The sequence below is a fragment of the Molothrus ater genome, chromosome 2 (genome assembly GCF_012460135.2).
Source record: "Molothrus ater isolate BHLD 08-10-18 breed brown headed cowbird chromosome 2, BPBGC_Mater_1.1, whole genome shotgun sequence".
NCBI lineage: Eukaryota > Metazoa > Chordata > Aves > Passeriformes > Icteridae > Molothrus > Molothrus ater.
This window is the reverse complement of record NC_050479.2, coordinates 97,463,683-97,490,661: the sequence shown is the minus strand read 5'-3', so window position 1 is coordinate 97,490,661 and position 26,979 is coordinate 97,463,683. Positions and strand designations below refer to the sequence as shown.

At 39.0% G+C, this 26,979-nt stretch overlaps 1 protein-coding gene across 3 annotated transcripts; it reads right to left on the bottom strand.

Annotated features, from left to right (window-relative positions):
• Positions 1-451: 451 nt before the first annotated feature.
• Positions 452-25,101, bottom strand: CIP2A (cellular inhibitor of PP2A). 3 transcript variants are annotated; one of them, XM_036385084.1, is made up of 22 exons: positions 25,000-25,101; positions 23,828-23,975; positions 22,045-22,157; positions 20,049-20,143; positions 19,324-19,420; positions 18,254-18,376; positions 17,960-18,102; positions 17,133-17,208; positions 15,847-16,074; positions 15,205-15,364; positions 14,208-14,349; positions 13,315-13,414; positions 12,326-12,444; positions 9,651-9,843; positions 7,358-7,432; positions 7,164-7,274; positions 6,231-6,427; positions 4,267-4,376; positions 3,485-3,488; positions 2,367-2,449; positions 1,732-1,871; positions 452-696 (listed from the first exon to the last, which is right to left on the bottom strand). In XM_036385084.1, the coding sequence occupies exons 1-22, from the start codon at positions 25,099-25,101 to the stop codon at positions 526-528; spliced, it is 2,730 nt and encodes a 909-aa protein (XP_036240977.1). In that variant the 3' UTR covers positions 452-525. The 3 variants fall into 3 exon arrangements, with proteins under 3 accessions (XP_036240977.1, XP_036240972.1, XP_036240967.1); XM_036385079.1 differs by lacking the exon at positions 3,485-3,488 and adding an exon at positions 3,022-3,048 and having other exon boundaries at positions 2,367-2,432; XM_036385074.1 differs by lacking the exon at positions 3,485-3,488 and having other exon boundaries at positions 4,239-4,376.
• Positions 25,102-26,979: the final 1,878 nt, after the last annotated feature.

Sequence of the window (26,979 nt, the reverse complement as noted above, 5' to 3'; positions counted from 1 at the left end):
AATTTACCATTTTCTGCAGACATGTATCTTATTGCCATCTTACTCTGGTGAGCAGCTTGATGTCTTCTCCCTCCCATTCCACCATTTGACAAAGTCAAATGCCAATTTATCAATTTAGTTATTAACATGCTTAGCATTCCCTACTAGAATTTTTTTACTTGAGCACTTTCTGGTAGAAAAGGAGGAAAAAAACCCAAACAACAAAACCTTCCCAACATTCACTTACCCCTTCCTCATGACCAAGACATTTAGAGGGAAAGCACCCATGTCTGCAAATTTACTTTGACACTAAAAGTTTTTAACCCATTACACTGACAGTTACCTTCCCAACTGACTTTGCAAAACTCCAACAAAACCCCTTAATTCAGCAGCTCTGATAACATTTTTTTTTGTTGCTGACCTTTCTAAGCAATAACTGCATTATGCAAAAAGGCAGCCAAACTGCATGTGCTGTGTACAAAGCTGGCAGTCACCCCTATAATTTAGCTCACTTAACAGAATTCGTAAAGCACAGGAAACAGAGCCCTACAAACTGAGGTTCACTGTTTCTACACTTTGCTTGCCATCACTTAGTTTGTGAATTGCTGCAATCACGCTGGCGTGTATGTCCAGTTTTTCCTTCTGCAGATTTATGAGCGCTTCTTTTTCTGCCAAGCATCCTTCTAACTGGGATTTTTGAACTTCCAGAGAAGATGCCTACAGAAACAAACAAAATATTATAGCTTCCTCTATTACCAATGGAAAAACACATAATACAGTGAAAGCTGAGTGGCCTGGTGGTGAACTTAAACAAGTATTTAAAAAGCAGTTTTAAAATTACAAGCTTGTTTCAGAAATCTCCCTCGGCTGGTGCTCATGAGTGATTACAGCTAGTGCCACACTGCAAAATGTCGGATACCATGGGAAAGCACCAACTCCTTCGTTATCATGATGCTACCCATCTACATTTCATTTCAAGCACCACAACAGTAAATATTTACTGAGAACAAAAGAAATATTTGCTATATACTGGATAACATTGCCTGAAGAGATTAAGCTTTTGCTTCCAGGAAATGAAAACACAATAAATTTGGTTGTCAGACTGCACACTTTGCATTTGCTGATCAGTTTGCATGTAAAATGAACCTCTGCTTTGTGATTTTAGAGGGAGTCTTACTTGCAGTCAAGTAAGGCTGCACCGAAGCTTGGGGGATTAGTTTTGTGGGTTTTTTTCCTTCATTTTTTTCCTGTTAACTTTATCTTGTTGACTTGGTACAGCCAAAGTAATCTCTCTTTTGAAAAAAAACCACCTTTTCTTGGAGATAAAAATGGTTTTTTACTAGAATTTCAATGATCAAAAGAACCCCAGGTGCATTTTGGTGCATACATATGTACCTTAATTCAATGTGAGAAACGGCTGACCTACATTTTCAGTAGTAAAAACTACTGGAGGAATTCATTACATTTTGTTATTTAACATTATGCCACAGGTTTGGTGGGTTTTTTTCCCTTCCCAACAACATTATGTACTCACATGCCATGCCACACAGAGTCTCATTAGAATTTGATCCTGACTTAAAACTCAAGAGGTACGCAATTGAAGTTGAGAGAATTTGTTCTTGTCCACTACTACATCAGCTACTCTAGGGTCTTTAGGTACTTAGCTACCAAAGTACTGATTTACCAACTCTATCAATTAAACAGATACCTAAAACTCCAGTCTCAGGAATGCAGGCTCAAGTAATCCCTTACCTTGACACTCAGTTCTTCCCTTGCTTGCTGTGTTTCACTTAATTCCTTTCTAAGAATATCGATAGTTTGTTCCATATCTGTTTTTTCTTTCTGTTGAGTTTTTATTTTTTCTTCCAGAACATTTATATTCTGTTGCAAGGCTTAAGAGAATGAACAAATTAGAAGATCAGATATCAAACTTAGAAAACAGATACTGCATTGGCCTGGGAAACAAGGGGCTTTTTTTATTAATTTTTTTTTTAGACTCAACATGGCTGGTAATTGAATTACTGAGTAGTGCCACCTACTGATAAATTTTAGAGGTTGCTTCCAGTCATTTGCAGAGTTAAATTAAGCTCTTCTAATTTGCAATTCATACAGAAAATAGTTCTAATGGACATGTTGCAAGAAGTTCCTGAAGGGACACAATATGCAGAGATTCAGTCAAGTCTGGGAAATCAACTTCATGCATCCTTTCTAAAAGATTAAAATTTGTATTTGTTTCATTCAACTATTAAATTATGTATCTGTGCCCAACTTTTAAGTTTTACAAGTTGCTCATTAAGATATAGCAGCTTATCTAGAGCCTATAATAACAATATCTAGTTAATACAGTTATTTCTCTAGCTTCAGTGACCTTTAGGTAGGTGACTTACTTGCTATTGTGCCATCTCTCTCCTGCAGCTGTTGCTGTAATTCATTTCTGTGATGTTCACTTTCTACTAACTGTGCAGCATTCCTAAAAGTGCAGAGAAATAAATTTTAATGACTAAAATGAGATATGCCACCATTTCCCTGTCCTAAGAAACTAAAATGATTTTTGTATTATTTCCTGTTACTGTCAAGAGCTTCATCCATCCTATGAATGTGCATGGTGTGAGCAGAGATAGATCTCATTTCCTTCATGCCACCATGACCCAGTCACTGCCCTTCTGTGATCATGGTAGGAACGACTAAAAAGGTTGATACTGGGAGTACAAAGGCCAGAAACTGATGCCTTTGATCAAAGCCACAGATAATTCAAAATACTGTGGCAGAACTAAAATTGGCATTCAATGCAAGTAAAAATTCCCTGCCATTAGTGATTAAGGATGCTGGGGTTTTAGCTCTTACTATGCTCCTGAAGAGACAATGCAATTAGTAAAACCTGTTTCAGGTATTACCCCTCTATCTATACACAAAAAATACCATTCTGAACATCTCCTGGATTGTCACACAACACTCAAAAGTGACCATACCATAAGACAGTGACAAAGCTTTTGTACAGGCCTGCCTCACTTCTCACTAGTTTGGGTAATCCTCCGTTTCCACACTCATTTAATACAGAGGTACTGGCATCTACCAGTAGTACAGCTCTAACATGAGCACTTCACACTCTCTGAAGCTAATCTACTTTTTCCATTACCAGCCAGACTAATTTCTAAGGGATATTCTACTTGCCACTTGCCTTGCCTAGATGGCATCTGCTGTTGCTTTTGTTTACTTGTTTATCCACTTCCTATCTACCAGTTTCTAAGCTGCAGCCTCTAGCAAGAGGGAGGGACATATATTTCCTGTGTCTCCATTTCTGTGGCAGTTCAAGAGTATCTATATAATAAACTGCTCCTCCAGACTGGCATTAACAAGGGTTGGCTTTCATCAGAGTGCCTCCTCAATTACCCTGAGCTGCATATTGCACCATTCGATGTAAGTAGCCAAATTTGCTCAGTAGCAAACTAATGTATCACTATGAAAATTTTCCATCTGAATCAGAACTCAAGGCAGTGATTTGGACTGCTCTGATTACTCTCAAGGCAAGAGCCTGGAAGGGTGAAGTGAACTTTCCGAGTAAAAACAAGAACAGCATTTTATTTCTCAACTGAATTCAAGGCCTGCCTATGAACATATTTTAAATACATGTTCTGAAAATTATGTATTAAACAAAATCTGTCAAGAGCCTATATTCCCTTAGTTACATTGGTGAAAGGTACACCAGACCTCTATTTTAAGCTTCTATTTTATTTATCAAAAATTAAAAATTATAATTTCTCTTCAAGAAGACATAGATAATACTAGTTTTATAGTTAAAAAAGATGTTTTATACCACAGGCAGAATACCATCATGACTTCTAGGGTAACTTTCAAATGTGTTCATTTAGTAGGGTTGGTTGTTGTTTTGTTTTTTTTTTTCCAACTTGACAATATTAAGAGAAAACATACAGGCTAAAAGAAAGTACAAGGAAATTTTTGCATGATAAAAGCATTTAAGAATTCAACAACAACCAAAATAACACCTCCATGCTCTCCCATGGGCACCTGAGAATTGGGTCATCATCTTTCTCTTCATACTATTGCTGAAGTCTGTCAATACTCCCTCACCAATTGCTCCAACCAATTAAGGAGCAAATAAAATAAACCTAAGTCAGTACTACAGATTCTCATGAAAAATAAATGTATAAACCAACCCAGCATTTCTGGCTAACTTCACTTCTCAGATGTTACTTAAAGCACAGTTGAAAAACTGAGACCAAAGTGCTATTTAGTTTTACTGCTTCACTTGCTTTAAAAAGACTGAACTGATCTGCTGCTTGAGTGATTCATTTAGTTTCATCATTGCTTCCACTTGTTTATTTAGTGAATTGCAGGTAATCTGTAGATCTTTATATTGCCTTTCAGTTGTTTCATACCTACAAATGAAATGTAATTGCTTTTGAAGAGAGCTTTTACTTTAATAGTTTGCCAAATAAAAATATTTGATATGATCTATGCGATCATCCCAGTCAAGTGACAAGCAAGGTGTTTTTCGGAAGGGGGTGTTCAGTTGAGTGTTTTCTGGTGACAGCTGGCTGTTAGTGTGTTAGATGTTTTGGGTTTGTTCTTTTTAAATCAACATACTTAGAATCATAGAATCATTTAGGTTAGAAAAGACCCTTTAGATCATTAATCCAGCACTGCCAAGTCCACCACTAAACCATGTCCCTAAATGTCCCATCTACATATCTTTTAGATACCCCAGGGATGATCACTCAGCCACTTCCCTGGGCGGCGTGTTCCAATGCTTGACTTGGAAGAAGAAAACAGACAAAAACAAACCAGCCAAGCATCAGAGGATCTCTTACATATCCTGAAGTATTAATGATCAGGAAGCAATCTCCTTCCAGCAGAAAACTTTTTGGAATTGACAAAACTATAAATACCTTTAGAAATTTGCAAAGAGCTAATCTATAACAGTTTGTGTATGTCAGTCATGTTTTAAGGTACCCTACGATCTTCTATAATCTTGTCTTGTGATACTAAAAACTGAACATACTGAAGACAATGCAGTGTGTAATGAATACAGGCTTATGAGGCAGATTTCATGCTCTAAGCAAACATTTTCCTACCTTCCTACCGAAAGGCAAATTCTATCCCCTGGTGTCAGTTAATTGATTGCTTTCAAGAAACAGCATATATGAAGTATGAAGGTTGTTTTAAAAAGTAAGTTTTTGCTTTAGAAACAGATTGTAAGGATTCGAAAGTTTCGTTCCTAGTTTGGAGAATTTAAAACTGTTAGATCCTAGACAGAGGCTGATTTATTTCCCATGAATTAGACAATACATGTTCACAAAGTGTATGACTGCCTACAATTCAAGCAAAAATGGAGGCACTTCCACAGTGACCATACTAGACACTTATTCAAGAAATCTAGTAATGGAAAAAAGTTTTATACATTTTCCTCCCTCAATGACTCCTTTATTGGCAGCAATATGCTTTCAAAAGTCTAATAATGCTTGCTTCCGTTATTAAGCAAAGAACTTGATCTCAATGTTATCAGTTTCTTTGCCTTGCTGACACCTAGTGTCAGCTCGTGAGTTGAGAAGTCAAAGCTCTCTTAGGCCTTTATTCTTCCAAAGCAAATATTTTGCTTGCAAATATTTTCTATCTTTATGTTCTTTGCATGTCTCACATATTCTTTTTAGCTTAAGATCCCAAAGAAATAATGCTTATAAATAATTCAGGACACACAATGTGTCTCCTTCCCCCATACCTCATTTTTACCTAATTTAAGTCAAATTTGGTAGAGACTTGACCAACAACACCAAGTCCTCCATTATGCAAACACACTGATATTGGCTGTTTCTCCAGAATTCTTGCAAGCATGTCATCAAGACAGCTCGTAAGATCAAAGAGAGATATGGAGAGCATGGTATAATGCTAACAGAAACTAAGCATTGTTAGTTCTGTGTCTTCGAGAACAACACTCTCTTTTTATACAAAGCTTGTGCTATTTCCTGAACTGGACCTTCAGCACCTACAATTCAGTTCTCATTCCACTGAAAGCTGAATGTTAATACATTAATAAATTTAGGTATGTAAATCTAACAAAAATTTGAGTTCCTGAAAGACCTTATTGACAAGCATACAGGAGAAAAAATAATGACCTTTTCATTTAAGAACATGACACAGCATGTAATGTTGCTCTTCTAATGTGCCTAGCACAGTAAAGGACATCAGAACTCTTTTCATATTAAATATTTGTTTAGAGATCCTACATGCCTTACCTCTGAAGGAGATCAAGAGTGGATTTTTTTAGTATTTCATGCTCTTCAGCAACTGCCTGCAATTTCCTGTTGTGCTGAAAGAGCTGCTCAATATCAGTCTGTGCTCTTTCAGATTCTACCTGTTGAGCCTTCAACAAATCGTTAAGCTCTTCATTTTTTCGTTCTGCATCCTTCAGCATTGCAGCAAGAGTTCTTGCCTTGGAGTGGAAAGACACCCCCAAATAAAAAGAAAAAAAAAAGCCACATACATTAAAGGGAATTCTGTTTCTCCAGTTGTATTGGGCATGTTTGAGGCCATAGATCTAACACCAAAATGTCACCATCTACCTTAAGAGAATAAATTCCCTCACCTAATATTAACTACAAATTAATTGGTTCACTAAATTCCTTTAGCTCCATTTATAGACAATCTGAGGGAAGAACAAAGTAAAAGATGATACATTTTAGCTGTGGATTTAGTAACCAGTAGCACAATCTTTAATGTAACCTTTAAAGAATAAAAATTATTCTCACTTCTTAATGTGCAGCCCAAATACAGACCCCACAAAAGTAAGCTTTATTTGAAAGTTCATCTCTGACCAGTGAATCAAAGGCACAAACAGGAAACAGTTCTTTATATACCAGCAAATTCGATAGAGAATTCTAGTAAGTGGGTTTATTACTTTTTAATATTGCTGAATTATCACTAATGGCTAGCAAATTATAACAAGCAGAGTAGGGTGGTTTTGTTGCCATCCTGTAAGGGAAATGACATTAAAGAAAACTGTGCCAAAGAACAGGCCAGAGGAAAACAGGATTTTCATGATGAAATTTAGGACTGCCTTAACTTGCAAGCACAGCTTACAGGTAAGCAGTATAGTTTTCACATGTGATCACAGTTAAAGCTACCCAGATAATCATTACTCAGTCCCACCTTGAAGTTCCTGTACTTACCTCAGACTCAGCCTGGGCTCTCTGACACCGGTACTGAGCCATCAGCCTCTCAGCCTGAGCCAGAGCTACTGCCTTTACTTCCAGTAGATCCTGCAGCCTCGTTTCTTTAGACTGCATATAGAGAGAACATTTCTCATTAACATTTTCTGAAAGTACCAACTGCAGCATCCCCATGCACATTAGGCTGTACTTACTGCTAACGCCAAGAGCTTCTGCTCGTAGACATCCATTATGTCAGATATCCTCATATCAGCCAAGGGCTCCTTCATCTGTGGAAACATTTTCCAATTACTGATACTGGAAATTTCAATTTACTTAAACAGGTAATGTGCCACGAAAGAGCTCAGTAGTTCTGTGAACTTCCCCTGCCGCTAGACTTTCTGAATTCACATTTTTGTGTCTGAGGCTATCTACTCAAAGATATCCACCTCACCCTTCCTAAAGTTTGGAAAGGGTGAGGAAAGTTTGTGAGCAATTGAACTGGTTAGGCTTAATAGGATTCATCTGCAGAACACTATCAGTCCAGAACTATAAAAAGATAAAATCACCATTCTAAAATCATTCCCCTTGGTTCAATCTTTGCTGAAGAATTAGCAGGCCCCTCATAGGACACCTAAAATAATCTGCCCTAAGATTAACAGCACAAAATGCATATGGTTAAAACTCCTTGTTTATACTCTGTTGCTTTCTCAACATACATATTAGGAGAAAAGGCCCAGGAAAGTTTTTCTAGGATACTGGAAAGGATACTATTGAGGACCTACAGAGCCTACTGTGTTAACCCAGTGACTTACTAGAGGAAATGCACCATGGATGGCACAACAAGACCTAAGTGTTTATTAAAGTATATGCCTGAGTCAAGTGAAAATGCTACTTAGATTTCAGGGCATTTTCTCTTAGGCAGTGCTGTTATAACACCCGTTCTGAGCAGCTGTTCACAGATGCTGATGCACAACCAAGTGCAAACTATGCCAGCTGTTCATACATTGAACACCTACAGAAAAGCCTGCAGCATCCTAAACTACTATGTATGAATGCTTTTTGCAAATTAACAGGAGACCCTGTGTAGCTCCAGTTCTCAGCTCATTTTTCTGTCCCTAAAGTATGAAACAAGTAGTTTATTTTCCTACTTGCAAACTTAAAATATCTAAAGGAGATAGAAATTACTACAAGAAAAGGTCTAAGAATGAAATTCCCTTCATTCTCTCTGAACAGTGATACTATGAAAAGTGTTTTCTCAATTATGTTTTTACAAGCATTTGAGCTTCACACAATACACAGACAGAGCTCAAGTACTGGATATTTTAGAGTGAATGTGTATATTGCTTTTGAATTACTAATTAGAAGGTCTAAGAAAAGAATAATTCAACAATTCATAAACAACTTTCACCCTAAAAAAAAATTGAAGCAGGTTTACAATCTGTCACATTAGTGTGAAACTGCTGCATTAGTGCAGTGTAGGCACCTGTGCTTGCTTTGATTTACGTTAATATGAACACAGCAATGCACCTGAAAAGAACAATCAATGGGAGCATCCGGTGGCAGAGTAAAAAGTAAGCCAAGGAAGACTCACCTGACCTTTTTCACTTTTATTCTGGCATCTCTCTGAGATGGTAGTTCTCTGCTAGCTAACTGGTACCTCTCTGAGTTTCACTTTTATCAGTTACAAGAAAGAGATAAGAGTTGCAAAGCTAAGGCTGGAGGCAATACCACTCATACAGATATCAACTGTTACCAAGAAACTTTCAATTTCTTTTTCCAATTTGCATACTGTTCTTTTAAGCCAAAAGAAAATAGAATCAACAATCCATCTCTCAGTCTAAAGCAGCTACAAAGCAGCTAACTTGCTTTGAACAGAAAAGGGAAAGAGGAGATATATTCAGTATCTGCCAGGATGCCCCACAAAGCAGCACATGGTATGTGGTTCCTGGTTGGGTGTTTCATTCACAATGCAAGTTGCTGCAGAGGGAAGTAACAACTGCCTTCTGAAATAATAACAGCACCTTTCCAAGAAGGCCACAAAAGCTGAACTGCAAATGCTAGAGTCAGCTACAGCCAACCAAAGGGGAATGTCAGTATGCATGTTTAGGCACACAAGAGATGCACCACACTTTTCTAAAGTAGCACAGCATCTCTACTCTATAACAGGCTATTTCTTAGGAAGCAGAGGGAGGAGGTTCCTTCTGTGTGTCTCTGCAAGTCTAAGCAGTTGGACTGTACCTGGCTCCTGCCTCTGCATCTGATGATGCAGCTAAGATGACCGTGGGCAGACCCTCTGTAAGGAGCCCTACCTTCAGGTGTAGCTCAATATAGCATCTCTGAATTCTGCTCAGGAGCTCAGTAAAAAGAGCGCATTCCAAACAGACAGGAATCTAAACCAAACTTGACTGTTCCACATACAGTAGTCTGACACTTGGATTTTCATTTCCGTCCCTTCCGGTAAAAAAAGTGTCAAATGTTTCACAAGAGCATATAAATTCTACTAACCTCTAGTCCAGAATGAAGTTTTTGTATTAATTCCTCAATATTTGAAGCTTTGGAGTCATTACTTGAAGGATAGGATGAAGAACACCTCACTGAAGTAGTGCTCGTCACAGGTGCCTGCATTTGGATTCTCTTTGCTCTGTGCTGCATTTCTTGCTGTCTGTAGGCATTATTTGCTACAATGCTTTCACCCAGCCTGTATAAACATGAGGCTGTTAATGACACAACCTGCTACAAATAGCATTGCAAGGACTGCAGATGAGATGTACAGTCACATTTGCATTACCACAACTTACAACGATGTGTGTTGGGCATGTGCTCAAACTGGCCAGAGGTACAGAAAAAAGGGGAAAAAAATGTATCATGGCTAACTTTTAGAGACAAATACAGAATCTCATCAGAAAGGGTATAATGCTCAGCTCTTTTTGAGCAACAGATCATATCTCTTATGCACCTGAGAAACAGGTTATTTCACCTGTTATTATTCAAATTAACTAGGCCACTGTTTGTATCAAAGAAGATGGAGAAAGCATTAGTAAGAATTTTTATTGGGCATCAAAATAAGATTAAATCAAGAAAAGGCAGAGTGCAACCAATAAACCTCAGTTTTTCCTTGTCTACCATTCTATTTTACAATACTGTATTGCATACAACACATTTGATTTTGTAAGTTTTAACCAAAATTTAAGTATGCAGATAAAAGTGCAATCTGTTTAAATTTGTATAGGGAAGAGAACTCAAAAGCTTAGAAAAAAAAGCACCTATATTCAATCGTCTGTATGTAATTTGTGGCTGGTATTTTCAAGGCAGGTACCAATAACATGTTTCAAACAAGAATGATAAATCAAGAGCTGATTTTAGAGGCACCAATTATAAATTTTTTGCTCTTGATAAATTCCTTAATCACTAAGCTATCTCAGCCACTTCACTGAAGTGCTGTCTCAATTGCTTCCTAAGCGAGCATAGCTTATTTTTAACTTGCATTTATAGACATGTTATTTAACTGTTCCATTGTACAATTCCAGACATTTGATTTTATAGATCCTTCTTCTTTCAGCCAGACTATTCATTACTGGCTACTATAAAAATATTTCTTATATCCACAAACCCATATAATTATAGAATAATTAAGATTGAAAGAGACCCATCTACACACCACCTAGTTCAACTCTCCTGCTCTTAGCAGGTTGCCCAGGACTATGCCTTGTAATTTTGACTCTCTCAAAGGATGAAGACTCCACAACTTCTTTGGGCAACATTTTCCAGTTTGACTCACCTTACAGTAGTTGGGTTTCTTTTCTGATATTTAAAGAAATCTAAAAGGTTTTTTCTGATATTTCAGTTTGTGCCTACATCTATCCTATCAGTGGATACCACTGAGAAGTCTGGCTCTGTCTCTTTTGTTCCTTTCTATCAGCCATTTCAACACACTGGTAAGAAGCCTGCAAGTCTTCCCAAAAGTAAGCAAGCTCAGCTCTTGCAGTCTCACCTTGTGTAATACATGCTCATCCCTCAAACTCTTCACTAGACTCACTCTAGGATGTCTGTATCTCTCTTGCACTGGAGAGCCCAGGCCTAGACACAACAGTACAGGTGTGGACTCACCACAGCAGAGCAGAGGGGAATGCCCTCCTTTGCCCTGTCATCAGGACTCTTCCAAGTGCAGTTCAGGGTGCTACTGATCATCTTTGCTATTCTTGAAGACAGAAGTTACATTTGTTTTCTTCTAGTCTTCAGGAACCTGTCCCAGTCACCATGAATTTTCCAAGGCATTCTGGAGTGGCCTTGGAATGACAACAGGCAACTCTCTAAGCACTCAAGGGCACATCCTGTCAGGTCTTCTGGACTTCTGTATACTCAGTTAGTTTAGATGTCCAATAAGCTGACTCTGCCGCCCAGAGTACGTCTTGCTTCCTCTAGGCTTTCCCATTGCTCTCAGGGACATTGCTCTGCCTTTGGGAATCCTTATCAGTGAAGACCAAACAAGACATTCAGTATGTCAACTTTTTCCATGTCCTTTGTCAACAGGTCCCCTGCTTCACTCAGCAGAAAAGCATACATTTTCATGTCTGGCTTTTGCTGCAGATGTAATGGTCTTTCTTACTGCCTTGATATCTGTCATGTTCGACTCCAGGTTGTGATACAATTTTAATTTTTTTTTTTTTGTATTTTATTACATCTATGGAAATAAGGACTTCACCAGAGTTTCTCAATAATTTTTCCATTGTTTAAACCACCTTATTAAAATACTACCTAAACTGCCATCTGCCTGTGTCTTAGCCTAATCTGTTCTTTCTTGGAAGATACTGCAAAAGGGTGAGCAAAGCTTTAGGAACTGAAGAATGACACATTTGACAGAGTTCATTAGAGAGAAATCTGACAGTCAGATGCACCCTAAGTTCCAAGCACAGATTTCAGAGAGATGAGCACAGGGACAGGAGTCAATTGCTCCTCTGCTCTCTAGGATCTGACATAAAATGAACACCATCAGCATTGCGATGGCTTCCTCTGGCCTCTGCAGGATCACTGTGGTCTCGTAAGTGCACATAAAGCAGAAACAAGACAATTTTTCTACAGTTTCTGTGTCTGATAAGCTGAAAATAGTACTCCAAAAAACATGAATATCACTAAACTCATAAAAATGTCAAATGTAACCAGAGTATCACAAAAATACTTACACTACGGCAGGAAAATCCGGTAAGGGTGCAACCTCAAACAATATTTTAAGCCCCACTTGGACCCGCTCTCCGTGGTCCGATGTTAAAGCAAATGTCAAAGGTGTAATCAAGCGTTGATCCTAAAATAAATTAGTTTGGTCAAAACAAGACACAGCAGACAACAACAACAAAAAAACCCACAAACACAAACTACCAAAACATCACAAGGCCCATGAGCACAGAAATGCTTTATTCAAAACTTAAGTTACCTTCTTAAAGTTTGCCCTTCTAAGTTTCTGAGCCTGAAGTCCACGGAAGACATGTGATTTTAAAAGTAGTCTATACTTCTGAGTATTTGAAATCACATTTTACATTAAAGGCAACTCAACAGGTAAAGAGGCTAGTTAATTCCTGCAAGTTTTCAAGTGTTTGATAGTCAACATAAAAGGTCACTAGCAGAAGTTATAACAATTAATTGTAGACTGTAAAACTCATTGTTACCCATTAAATTACACAACTCCCATTCTAGAATGAAGAATCTCCAAAACAGCAAGAAGTGTTTGACTCTCTGGATTGCTTTTCCATCTATAAAGTAATAAATTAAGATATCATCTGACCAGAAACTGTTTTGGCCATGCAAAGCTCCAAATTAGATGTACATATTTAATAGTAAGAAAACCCAAAAATGATTGTATTGCCAAGGTAATTGTTTTCTAGTTTGCTACCTTTAAACTGCAGTCATAATGCAGTCTCAAAAGGATCATTCTTAGCAGGCAGCTAAAATATCATTTCATATGCATTACCAAAACAAATGATGAGAGTAAAAGCAAACTACTGTTATTTTAGAAGATAGTGACACAATCTTTAGGAATTGTGCATAAGGGACTGTACTTTCCTAGAAGCCTTACTACTTCAGAGATAACCATGCAAAACATCTATAACTAAAACTACTGTAGTGCAGTGACACTTTATTTCACAGATACATTTCATAGAACATTTTAAAATCATACCTGTAACATTTTGTAGAAGCTGACCTTCATACCAGGTACATCCTGCTGCAATCTGCTCATAAGATCAAGTGTTTTCAAAATAATATCAGTAGCAAGTTTACTTTTAAACATCCAAGTAGAAAAGCAAATTGGGTGGGAAAAAAAAAAAGTGAGATATGTCAAATCAGCACTGACAAATCCAGTCAATTTAAAAAAACCCTAATAAATACCTTCACAAAGAAAATAAATATATCTAGCAAGGCAATGATGCTAGAACCAAAGAGATCATACTGAGTTCCCTGGACATGTGCCTGAGCTTCTCCAGCATGTCAGGGATAGCAACAGTGAAGACCAAAAACACCAATTCCAGTTGAAAGTGAGGACGGTTTAATTATAGGTCCAATTATATTTCACTGGGTTTTGGCCAGTGAAACTGGCTATAAGTTATAGCTATAGCTAAGCTATAAGTTATAGCTAACTTATAGCTATATTGACTTTTAGCTATAATGACACTGAGCTGGAAGAAGTGTGCATTTAATTTTCAGTGCAACAACTGAAAATCGTTGAGCCCCATAGTGATGTGTGATATTTTGGATCTCTGATTGCATAAAATCAAAATAAGAAATCACATGCCATGAGCAGTTCTAGTAAGCTTTCACTTGGATCAGCCTGAACTACTGCATGGGTTTAAGGTCACTATTCCACATAAGTGGATCTCCAGCTTATGCCAAAAACATTATCTGAATAAACTGACCAACAAGATTACTTTTTATTCCACAAAATACCAAGTTTAATTTACTACCAATATTGATTTAAATGGTACTTTCAACTACTATATCCTTTCCATTGTAACAATATCACAACTCTCACTCTAGTTATGCCTAATTAGATTTTAGATAAATATGTGTGCTCACCACATTTTAGAGTCCACCAATTTTGTCCCAAAGCCAGTATCAATCCCACAATAAGGAAATTGGTGTTCTATGAGACATGTGCATTGGCTGGCAGTCAGCACCTTCGAGACATGCATTTTCAGTGTGTCATCTCTGCAGAGCAGTAGGCAGAGTTAAGAATAAATTCAATATACCTATGCCTAGGTATTGGCACCAAAAGGCAGTATTTTATAATAATAAGGCTAGGGCACAAAAGCTAGGGCATCAAAGCACAAGAGCCTCTAAAAATGCTTGTAATACCCAACAACATAAAGCAATTAATTCATGCCTAACAAATCAAATAAGCTTCAGTTTTCAGTTAATACATACACTTATTGGAAACAGACAGTGAAGGCAAACCTTAATAAAATGGACAGCATAAAGAAGCATAGTCAACAAAAGGCAGGGACCAAGCAGTCCCTAATACAAGACTCAGTTACCTAGAAGTGAGCCAGCAGAGACTTCTCCACAGAACTCAGCTTAAATGCAGGACTACACTCTGCAGTCATGTCCCCCTTACTAAACTTACTGTGGACACTAAGGACTCACTGAGGAGTTTAAAACTGTATAATTCCATGTTATTTTTTGTAGTTTCTCTTATCTAAGTTTGTATCATATTTGGCTGGGAGTTGCACTTGTCTTAGCTAGGCAACAATACTATATGGATCAAGAAGATAGCTGCCCAAATTCCCCCACAATTTCAATGGAAAACACTCATCTTTGTTTTTGATCTGCAAAGGGCTTCTGTTCTGTTGAATAGCCACATTTTATCCTGCACCACTGTATTACAAAATAATTTCACAGCAATTAGAAAGCTACTTTAGATCTTGCAATATGACACTCCTAAGTAAAATTAGGGCAAATATTGTCATTAGAAGCTAATAAAGTGACCCAAGGTGAACATGCCTTTTAATATCTTAGAGCAGATCATGGTGGAGGAATAATAAATCAGTTGCCAAGAAGCACATTAAAAGGATATTTGTGAGGACATTAATAGCCTTGACCATTCTTTCACACTTTTTCTTCACTAATAGCTCATCCACAATCTGTTCTGGCATCTGAAGATGATCAAGAAGAACAGGCAGCAGAAGACCCATAAAGTGTTCAGCTGATTTACCATTCTTATTGTCGGTAACATCCTGTAGTAAAGACATTTTATGTCAATACTGAAAAGTACAACACAAGAAAGCCAAGCTTACTCTACCCCTTCCTGCACCAGTCTGTGTTCCTGCTTTCCCAGTCTCTTGCTATTTCAGGTGTAAGATGGCTGACCAGTATCATACTGGAGGAGGAAGTTTACAGGGAACAGAAACAGCAGGAACTTCCTCATTTCTGTAAGTCCTAGAAAGGAACTCTGATAGTGTTCTACCTACCTCATGACTTCATAAACTGCCTTGTCTTCCACTTACAACACAGACATATTTCTAAAATACTGCATGTCTTTAAAAGAACGGTTGTTTTATGAAGTATGTTTCTTCCAACATAACTATTATACAATGAACTTTATTACAGGTATTTTTGTATGTGCTATTTTTCAAGTCAAACTATACAGCTGCTTAAAAATAATTTAAAAATAAGAGCTACTAAGAAGCTCTTTAAACTCAGTTATCAGTCTTGGTACCTCAAAAATCTCTTTGAGTAGTTGCAATGCTAGCCCTGAACAGTCTTCAGAGCCTTCCAATGGTTGGTTTGACAAGTGCACCAATGCAACAGATGGTTCAAAACTCTTTGAGCTAGTCACAAGTCTGGTGTTTGCAGAGACTGGCAAGCCAGCTGGTTCCAGTATTGCCTGCCGCAGGATGTGACGCAGTTCTAGCACAGAGCAGAAGGCAAGCAGCAGCTCTAAGATCTGTGTGAAGAAGAGTTCAAATACTTTTAAATCAAGAACTTATACAAAAACTGCAGCTCCCATAACACAAGTCTAAAGAGATACACAAGTTCTATGCAACTCCTTTTAGCACTTGAGTTTTTTGAGGAATAATTTTCTTTCTTTAAAGCCAAGTCAGCAGCAGAAATAGTTCATTGGACTGGTGAAGGCTTGTGACAGTATTCAGTGTATTGCATTCTTTCTTCTGACATGGCTGCTGGCTAGTGATACAGTAAAAGTACAAACATGTATACACTCAGCATGAAGAAAGCCGTCAAAGAGAAAAACAGACAGGAATGGATGCACATCTCTGAGCATGCACAAAGAGAAAACCACCCTGGAAATCTCCATGTCAACATGCCTCTCTAAACCAAATAAACAACAGCAAAACCACACAGAGAGAAATAGTAGCATCTATTATTAACTAGGATGTGTAACACATTCATAGAAAAAAGCTCTAGATCTGTTTCACAGATATATTTAGCCCCAACATTTTCACATTTCATATTTTAGACTTTAGTGACAGATAGCCAGTTTCATTTACATAAGGTGGTAGCGACACAAAGCTGAATGTAACAGTTCACTGCTTAAACAAGTGGCATCTATTTGTTCAGCTAAGGCAAGAACACTTATTCCTACATGTTTGGGACTAGCATCAGGGTTCCCTGATCACCAGCTGAAGTCTTAGTAGTAATAATTCAAGGTTTAGAGAGCAAAGTGGGATATACTGCATTCCTGGTAGATGCCAAAATTTCTAATAGCCAAAGCATAAAAGGTGTTTATGTTGGCTTTTTGCCTTTACATCTGTTTCCTGAAAGCAGACACACAATCCGGCAAAATCCCAACATTACAAATTCAACCTGACAGCCTTTTGAATAACTAGAAAATATAAACCTGGTGGATTCTCTAGGTCATTTAAGAGTCCTGAAGACAGTGTATTTTATGACCAACCCTTGTACATAAGGAACCTATTTATAATAACAGAAGAGAAACTAGTTTAGGAATGTAGCCTCAGCCTTTAACAGAAAAAGTATAAATACCTTAGATGATGAATCAGGATCCCTTCCATGAAGAAGATCTAATACTTGACCAAGGCAAGAGGTGAAGTGCTTGTACCTATAGCATGCATAGAGAAGAAAAAAATTATAAAACTGAAATTTCAGCACATTTAGACATTTACACCACGTGATGAATGAAAGTGCCCTATTCTTCTTCTTATCCCCAAACACTTCAAATACAGTGACGGTTTTGATAACATAATTTCTATTTAAATTTTTGATAATTTAACAGCACAAGCATTAAAATAGTTAAAGTTATTTATCACTAATAATGAAAGCAAATTCCTTAAAATAAGCTATGATTTTTCAGCTATGTTTACTGCTTGATTTAGATTGAAAATCAGCACCTAAATTCTGCTAGTGGAAAATTTGCAAAACTACTAGTCAAGCTCTCCACAGAACCACTCTATAACCCCCCACCAATAAAATTATTACTTCTTGCAATTTCAATTATACTATTCCACTTCAAGATTATATAACACTGTAAAAAGCAGCATAGCTACTCATCTTGTTGTCTGACTACCAACACTATCCAGACAAAACATTACAAACATTACAGAACAGAGTATTCAATGTTCCTTCAGTGACAATGAAAGAAAAAGGTTTTAAGTCACAATTCTGTGTCAAACTAGTAACCCAGCAACCCTTTAGGTTCAGATATAGCAGTTATAATTATAATCAACTAGCAACATTCAAAAAGCATCTTGGGATTTTTTTTCCCCCAGTGTTTGGTTTAGAATTCAAATAGCATACAGCAAAGAAACTGAACTAGAGCTTAGGAAAAATACTTTTAGGAAATGGAGCCATACCTGGTAAGATAATCTGCAACTTTGGGGTTCTTCATAAGATCCATGAGTAAATCAACAGAATATTTTCTTGTTAGAGTATCTCCATTTACAACAATATTGAATATTAACTGAAATGTCTGATGGATATTTCGAGCGTGAAAGAGCTGGAAGGAAGAAGAAAGTTGTGTATAGGCACATACTTTGCTGGGTGTCTTGCTCATTAAAACTAGGTGGAATTAAGATTTTATTTGGCCACTGTGACAATTGGTTTTATCTACAACTTAAGAATAGAAACAACTTCCAAGACACACTTACTTTTTCTCCTACTTCTTCATTTAGGGTAAGGCTTGATAACAGCGAAAGTGCAAACACAACCATAGTCAAACTGCTGTGGGCCAAGAAACTTATTAAGGTACGATAGAAACTCTTCGCATTATTCTACAGCAAAAAGGAGAAACAAAGATATTACAAACCCATCAAATTTGCAGGTTTGACATATCTACACATAAGCCATACAAATAATGAATAATACAAAAAAAATGTTAGTATGGTAACAATTCTCTGGGAAAGCTATTTCATTGTTCTGCTGCACAATACTGGCATTGATGTTAATATTCTCTTTTCAACCTGTATAATGAAAAATGAGAAAAAACACCCCAAAACAACAGAGAACCAATGAAGGAAGAAATTCCATCATTATTTTAAGGAAAGATGAGAAAGTCATTTTGCTAAAACCCATAAGAGAAAATAATCACTGAAAATTGACTCTTATCCCTTCTCTGATTAATGATAAGATCTGACAATAGTTTCTCCCTTTTTTTTGCCCCCTGCCTCTTCCAAGGTAAACAGAACATTTGCTTTTATGTAGATTAATTTCTCTTTCTGAACTAAAAAATAAAATGTTTGCACTGATTTATGAACACACAGGAACAAAGCAGTTCAGATATGTATATGTATTTGAGGATTCAAGGACCCTGACATGAAGATCAGTGCTATTTTATTGATTTATCTTTTGAAAAGCAAATCTCCTTTTTGCTTATCAAAAATCCACCTATAATCTTTATGTTTTAATGACATTTAGTTTTTTCTATGGAAGAATGATCACATTTTCAATTCACTTTTCAGCTGCAGAGAACAGTTGCAAAAACCAAACACATAATACAAGCCAGGGCAACTACACAGCAATGTACCAAAGGAAAGAGGATATCCAACTTCCTGTTCTGCTGGTTATTTTCTCCAGCATGGGAGAAACAACTGCCCTTCGGCAGAATAAGCAGAAAGTGTTAAAGTGCTGAAAGTGTTAAAGAAGTACTAAGGTACCTAGTAGCATCAATTAACTCTTACCCTTAAGCTGGAGAATCATGACACAAAAGCTAAGCTCTTACCGAAGATTTTATCTGACTTTGAATAGACAAGTTGTGACGACAGAGGTTTGCCAGGAGTCCTAAACACGGTATTGTTAACTCATCTTCAGTGGTTTGACTTAAAAGAAAAGCCAAAAAGATGATTTCATTGAAGCATCCTGAATTTAATTACAAGAAATTGCAGGGTGGGGGCTGGGAGAGCTGGGTGCTTGGGGGACTTATATTTTGTTTTGTGTCTTGGCAAGAGCTTGTTTTTTAATGAGACACCATTTCACCATGCAAAGCAAAATTGAGACTGTAATCCATGCAGTGTGGGCAGCTTTTAACTGAGTACATCTGGAAAAAACCCAAAGTATCAGAGATCACTGCTATCAGAGGTTGTTTATTAAATATACTTATAAGTTTCATTAGATTTCTTACAAGAGCACGTGAATCAAATTTTTATTAATCTAACAGGTCTGCTCCTAGAGACAAGCATGAATTTCCTCCTGGCTTTTCTCTTTATTAGCTCCCTGCTCCCACAGGTGTGGAGGTGGGCTGAGGCCAATTAATATTCCATCGCTCAAAGTCCCACAATCACTGCATTTGACAATCTGCAACAAGTACATGGTTTTCAAAGGAAAGTGATAAGTCAGAGCACAGCTCACTCTGGAGACCAGGTTAGTACAGTACTCTAATAGTCTTCAGAAAGTTTAGAAACTTAGCTTGCTGTTTCCCATAAGAAAAGACACTGAGTACACACTTACACATGATGCATTAGAAACAGAATTAATCCATCGATGTTGGCACCAGCACAAAAGATGGGAACGTTGTAGGTTAGTCTCTGCAGCAACTGAATACCCTGAGGAAACAGAAAGCTGTTCACATGCTTGTCCTACACCATCTCAGGAGAAATGTTACAAAAGATGAAACTGAAAAGACAAATATCAAAACACCACAACTTAATTAATTTTCAGACTCTAACATTAACATAACAATTACATAAGGTGCTGCAAGCACATTGTAATGTCCTAACATACTGATGTACTTAGTAAAACCCAATTATTAAGATTTTATTTTGACAGAGGAGTTACCTTTTCAGCCAATTTGATGCCTTAAGTTTTAGCTTTCATATTTTTCAGATTCTGTACTGCCTTAGTGTGTAACTCTGAGCCTTAAGTGTTAGTAAGTTCTCTTCACAGAGTAGATAGACAAAACAATCATTTTCCAGCTTGGGAACCAAGGACAACTGTTACCAGCTTCAGGCCCAAAGAGTATAAACAACAGAACTGAAGAGAGCAAACATGGAGGATGGGACTTCATAACCTGAAGCTGTAAATATGTAAATAGACCAAAACTTATAAAAGTGCGAAACCTTGTGACCATTTTGGGTCCATCTTGGATGTAGCCCTGACCAGGCTCTTGTACTGCCCAAGGTATATCCTTTTAAGGCCTTTTAATAAATACTTTATTTATTTTTTAGCTCTGTCTAGTCTCTGTTCCAGGTCAGCCTCTCAAGGCATCACATTCAATTCTCTACCTTTGCCTTACCAGCAAGTTCTCCATTCTGTCAGTGATAAACAGGCTTTGTCCTATTGAAAGGTCTAGAAGTCTCATCAAAATCCAAAAAAGCACTTTGCAAGCTCTTGTAGAAAGGATGCCTACAGGAAAACAGGTTTGCTCTAAAGACTGTCAACAGATCTAAGGGTAGCAAAGTCCTTCATACAGCACTCTTCTGGCACATAACCAAAGTCAATACACTCAAACATGACAAAAGTCACAGCAGAGGTTAGCAGTTGAAACAAAATCTCAACATTTAGATATCTAAGAGCTTCAAGGCATTTAGACTGGATCTCTCCTATTGACTGGTGATCACTTGGAGAGAGACTGGATCTCTCCTATTGACTGGTGATTCACTTGGATCCCTAGATCTTGTGGTACTCCTAGTGCTTTGAGAAATACACAAACCACAGGAATAGAGATCTTTACTGGATGCCTGACTTATTTTCCACATAACAAGAGCCATAGGACTACCAGTAAATTAATTTTCTGCTTTTCAGAAAGAGACAAGTGACAACAGGCAAACAGCAAGTACTTACTGAAAGCTTAGAGGAAAACCTGTGCATATTTGAAAAAAATAAAGCAAACTTTAAGGACAGGTTAAAATTGGTGAGTTCAAACTGATAGTCAGACGTTCACTTAAGCTTTGATTAGTACAGTGCCTGGCATTCACTGGCAGATAGCACTGACCAGAAAAAAGGAGGCCACACATGCCCTGCAAACCTCCCATGAAAACAGGCAGCCACAACTTTCCTTTCACTCCTTCACAGTTACCTGTCAAAGTACTGATTAGACAAAATGACCTCCAGGCTTCTGTTATGAAATGGCTTATGTCAGGAGAAACAGCCAAATACCTCAACTGGAAATCAATCTTCTGAGCTCTCAAGCAATGACTTCTTGAAATAATTTTTAAAACGCAGCATTTTTTTTGGCTGGTTGTTATTTTTGCTTTGTGGGATTTTTAGGGGCTCTTTGATTAGAGCATGTGAGAAGCCTAGTAAGATTAAAGAGAGTACAAAGAACTCTGTAAATTGTTAAATTCCTGTCACACCCACCTCAAACAGCAAATAAAGTACACAACTAAGATCAATTTTCCCTTGACAGATTATTTCCAATAGAGCTTTTGAAGGGTTATTATATGCATAAAGTATAATGTTCATTATGCAACAGCAGCCAAAAATTGTGAAGCATTAGTTCCTTTACCTGTAATAAGACTGGGTCACTCAGATTAGTAGAACTTCGATGGACCACTCCTGCCAGCACGCTAGTCAGATTGTATGTGTCCTGGAGAGCTTCTCTAGTCTCTGTGTCTGAAGCTGGAATTTGGGAATTATTAGCAAAAGAAACTGTCGTATTAGCTACCAGTTGAAGCAGAAGCCAATGTCTTTGAGCAGTTCTTCACCCATGTTTTAAAGGTAATTACAAATAAATGACAGCTCCTATGCTCTTGCCTCTCTACCTCACCTTTGGACATACAGTTAATTATAACACTAATCCATTTCCTTAAGATGGTTGGACACTGAAAGAATAGTCTGCCTCCTACCTACCAAGTTTCATTTCTGAGATCTTGAAACCTGCACTTCACAGACTTAGATCTTAATGAGCTCAGTTTCTTGCCTCACACTATGGTGGAAAGGTAGACTCAAACTGATAACCTGATAGGGTTATCTAGCATTAGTTAAATAAATAAATAGAAGCCAGTTCTGCTTAGGCAATCCTCAGAGTTGTAGCAAAACAAGTAGAGCAATAGATCATTTGGAAGAGGACTTAATTCTTAAAATTTTCCAGAACCCTATAACAAATATAATTTCACAGTAATTGTTCCAAAAACATAAAAGGAAGCTCAGAGAGGCTTAAACTCCATGAATCACAGAAGATAAACAAGGGAGCGTCACAAAGGACTAAGATCTTGAATAACTACTCATATATGATGAGAAACTAAGCAATGATGTGATAATTTTTCTCTGTATATGTAGGTTGTGCTCTGAGCATAGAGCTCCCTGGATATTGCAGTCCCATTTCCAAGAAATAGAGGGGGAAAAAAAAACAAAAACAAAAAAGGCATTTCAATACACAAGCAAAAGGCAGTAGAACCTCTTTGCTGTTGGGAAACTTGATGCACATAGGCCAGGCTATTGGAGAGCCCACACTGCCAGCAAACACTCCAGTGGGAGAGGCAACCTGAGGTGATGACAGTTGAGGATTGTTGCAGACAGGTAAAAGATGTTATAAAAGAAAGGTCTTATAAAATATGGCTTAGGCCCTGCTACTCTAGCTAAAGCTAGCAGTAGCTTTTAAGTTCCCATGTGAAGAAATCCTAAGAATGAGAATTTGTTTGCATTACAACCTATTCTTAGAGAGAAAAATAAGTGGCACCTGCATAAACAATAGATCTGTCCCATGACAATCCACCAAAGCTTTATGTAAACACCTGTAGATGGAGTCTTAACACCTACACACAAGCACTTTCTAACCAATGAATTAAGGAGCAAGAAAACTACTAGCCCATCAGAGTTGAGCATGAGGTCTGTGAAAACTGTGTAAAAATAGTTATGAGAATAAAGAATTGGCTTCCTCTGCACGAGGAAACTGAGTCCCGACTGATTGTTATTACAACAGAGGATGTGACACCACTTCTCCCTATCCTTGCACACCCTAGCCACATTTCTCACTTGATTTAAAAAGTAGTCTTTTCCAGCTCCAAAAATAAAGGACAAGAGAATAATTTCTCACTCTACCCAGTGGATAAATTCTGACAAGCATGATCATTGTCATTCAGAGGGATGACTTCAAATCTCCTTCTCACTGCAAAACTTCTTAATAGGTAGCTTAGCCAAGCACTCCACTACAATGAAAAATACTTCATCTTTCACACCTCAAGCTTCTTCCAAGACATTAATCACCCACAACACAGACAGATAAGACAGCATCTGTCTTATCTTCCCTTGTCCAGACAAAAGATAAAAAGTTCAGATGCAAACCTTACCTAGCTGTGATAGCAAAGTAACCACAGACAAGACCAGAGAAGTGTTTATATTAGTGTCCTCCAGGAGCTCTACGAGGCAACTGAGACATTCACTTGGTAGTATCTGGTTTGAAGCAAAAAAACGAGTAAGCTTCAGTCCGGAGATAACCTGGAGATGAAAGGAGAAAAACCTTACTTACTCAACTGCAACAATGTAATTGACACGGAAGTCGAAGCACAGAATAGCATGAAATAGATTTTGTCCTACTTGACAAACTGAGAATGTAAGTGTCATTGTACTGGGACATTTATGTTCATGTGTGCTGGGGGGAAAAAAAGAGGCAGAAATGGAAAAAAAACCTGTTTTTCATTCCTTTATGCTCGGAAAGTACCAAGTTTCTTTATTTTGAAAGAATAACCACGTCACCATCAGCCTGCCTTCCTTCCAAAGGCCTGGACAGGGACCCAAAGTTGGCACTCTGCAGGGAGGATCTGCAGGGGCAGTCAGGGCTGTTTTAGGAGGACTCTGTGGCTGGAATGAAAAAATGGAACCTGAGCTAGCAGAACCCTTCATAAGAAGAGGCCAAAAATTATATACCTTTACACCAATACAGTTAGACACGATTTATATTTTGCATATGGGAGACACATAATGTTGCTTTTGGGTATTCCCTCTGTATCTCCTTGCAAGGGATATAGGGAAGAAAGCAAAGCGAGATACTAACTCTCGCATAAACAATTAAAGCAATTAAAATAAATTAAAATAAATACCAATTAAAATAAATCTGTATTTGAAAAAGTAACTTGGAGATTAATTCAAAGGCCACCACATAAGTTGTACACAAAGCTGTACCTGAAGATCAGGGAAAGGAACTGGTCCACCTCCTTAGTGAAAATTCCAGTTTCACTACTCCTTAGTAGCACGGAACTGGAAAATTCCAGATGCAAGACCAATTCGTCATTCACACGCTATTTTTTTTTAAGCTGTGAAACGATTCATGCGGGCCAGAATTTAAGGGATAAATAAAAAATTAAGTCCCCTGTAACCCACGCTATCTGCTTGCCCTGGGTGCATACAGACTCACAATACAGCTCTGTAAACACAAACACACCATAAAACGTTATAATAACAGATACCACAGCACCCCCCACGCCCCGCTCCCTCCGCGCCCCGGCACGGGCGCCGCTCCCACCTCCAGGCTGCGCTGCAGGAGCGCGGCATTGTGCGCTGTCTTGGCGGCGCGGTACTCCGTGGCTGCGAGGAGCAGGGCCTTCATGCAGCTCGGGGGGTCCATGGCGGCCCGGCACCTCAGACGCTCCACTCGGCCCTCACTCGCATTTCCCGCCGCCGCCGCCATCGTGACGCAGCGACCACTGAGCGCGAGCGGCCGCCGCGCGGCAGCACGGGAGACGTCGCCGCTGCCGCCATCTTGCTTAAGGGAGGCAGGGACGGGCAGCAGCCACGGCTTGGGGCAGGTGGTGACAGCCGGGGGAGGAGCCGCGGAATCGGGGGAATGCGGGCGCTTGGATCGGTGATAGCGGCTTTAGGATTCACGTGCCGTCGGGGTGATCCAGAGGGATGCTTTTCCTAAGCGGAGCTCCGCGTGGTCGTGGGGAGCTGAGTCTTCCAGCCGTCCAGCCTCTGGAGGGCTGCCTCCGATTGGAGGTGCTGTCGCTTACCCACCTGGCTCCCTCAGCCCTGCCTCACCTTCCTGCTGTCTTTCTAGTACCCATGATCCTTTCCTCTCCTATTCGGGAGGGCTTAAGCCTGGCCAGATGCCAGCCTCCCCCTCCCGCGAGAGAGGCCAGGGAACCACGGGCGGGAGGGAGAAGGTTTAGCAGTGTCCTGGCGACGGTGGGGACCGAAGCCGGGGCCCCGCGACCCCGGCCCCTCATCCCCCTCACACAGCGACCCCCGCAGGCCGCTGCGGGCACAGCGCCCGCTCCCGCTGCCTGCGCTGCAGCAGGAGACCTTTCCTCGTACTCCTTGCAGCTGGAGTGCCCCGGGACATCGGGATCATGCCTTTCTTGGACCATGTTCTTCCTTACACCATGTGCTCGAAGTACGAATGTACAAGAGGTACAAAAGGTTCCCCGCCCCCACTACTCAACCCCCCGATATGGACAAACGCCCGCTCACCGACCCACCCTTTGGATGTCGGCAGGTAGATGCTGCTGTGTGAAGCTTTTGAACATATTTTCTCAACCCGTGCACTGATTATTTTCTGTCATATTAGGCCTGTAAATATGTGTAGGAACGTCTATATCGGCCTCTGTATTTTCCTGTGCTGTTTCCCATGCTGTTTGTCCTAAACATTGCCATAAAGGACAGGCGAGCAATGTGAATGTAACGTAATCGTCATTGTGTCTCTTTTTCCTCTTTTAAGTCCTTGATCCTTCCTGTGTCCCCTCTTTCACATGACTGCTGCAAGGGAACGCTGGGGAGGTGACTGGAGTGTGGGCCTGAAGTCACCCTGAGTCCTGGACCAGGAGTTACAGCCACCAGGACTGGTGGTGTAAGTCTCAGTCCAAAACACGCTGACAAGTGCCACCTGAAAAGCACCACGGCCGGCCCTTGCCCTCTGTTCAGCCATCAGAGTCACTCAGTAGGCACCATGAGGCACATGGTGCCCAAGGAATCCAAGGCTGGGATTCCTTGTCGCTCGGCCTTTTCCCAAGGCTGAACATCAGTGTGACTGAGTGAGCACCTGGGGGACTGCTGAGACTGTAATTTCAGAAAAACTACAGTGCTGTGCTTTCTTGAGGACCGTGCTGCTGGAGGTGGGGTGTCTCAGCACAGCAGCTGCTCAGTCTTTTACCTGTGATAACCAGCTATCAGACAGGCTACAGGATTCTGCAAGTGAAGAGGCAAATTAGTTACGTGCTTCTACAGAGCAAGGGCTGGAGTGTTTATGTCCCATAGTACGTTTTTCATGGATGACTACTTTCTTTTCAATTAATGACGTTTTGGACATATATTTTAGTACTTCCTGGCATTTCTAGGGTTAGTTAATAGTCTATTTTTTTTTTTCTCTTTCATATACTACAAATACTAGTTGAGCCTGGAGCCAAAAACTCTGCAGCACTGTTAAATTCATAATGAAGTCCAAAACTCTGAAAGGTCTAAAATTCCTTTGACAAATAATGGTGCGAGAGAAACATAATAGAAAAAA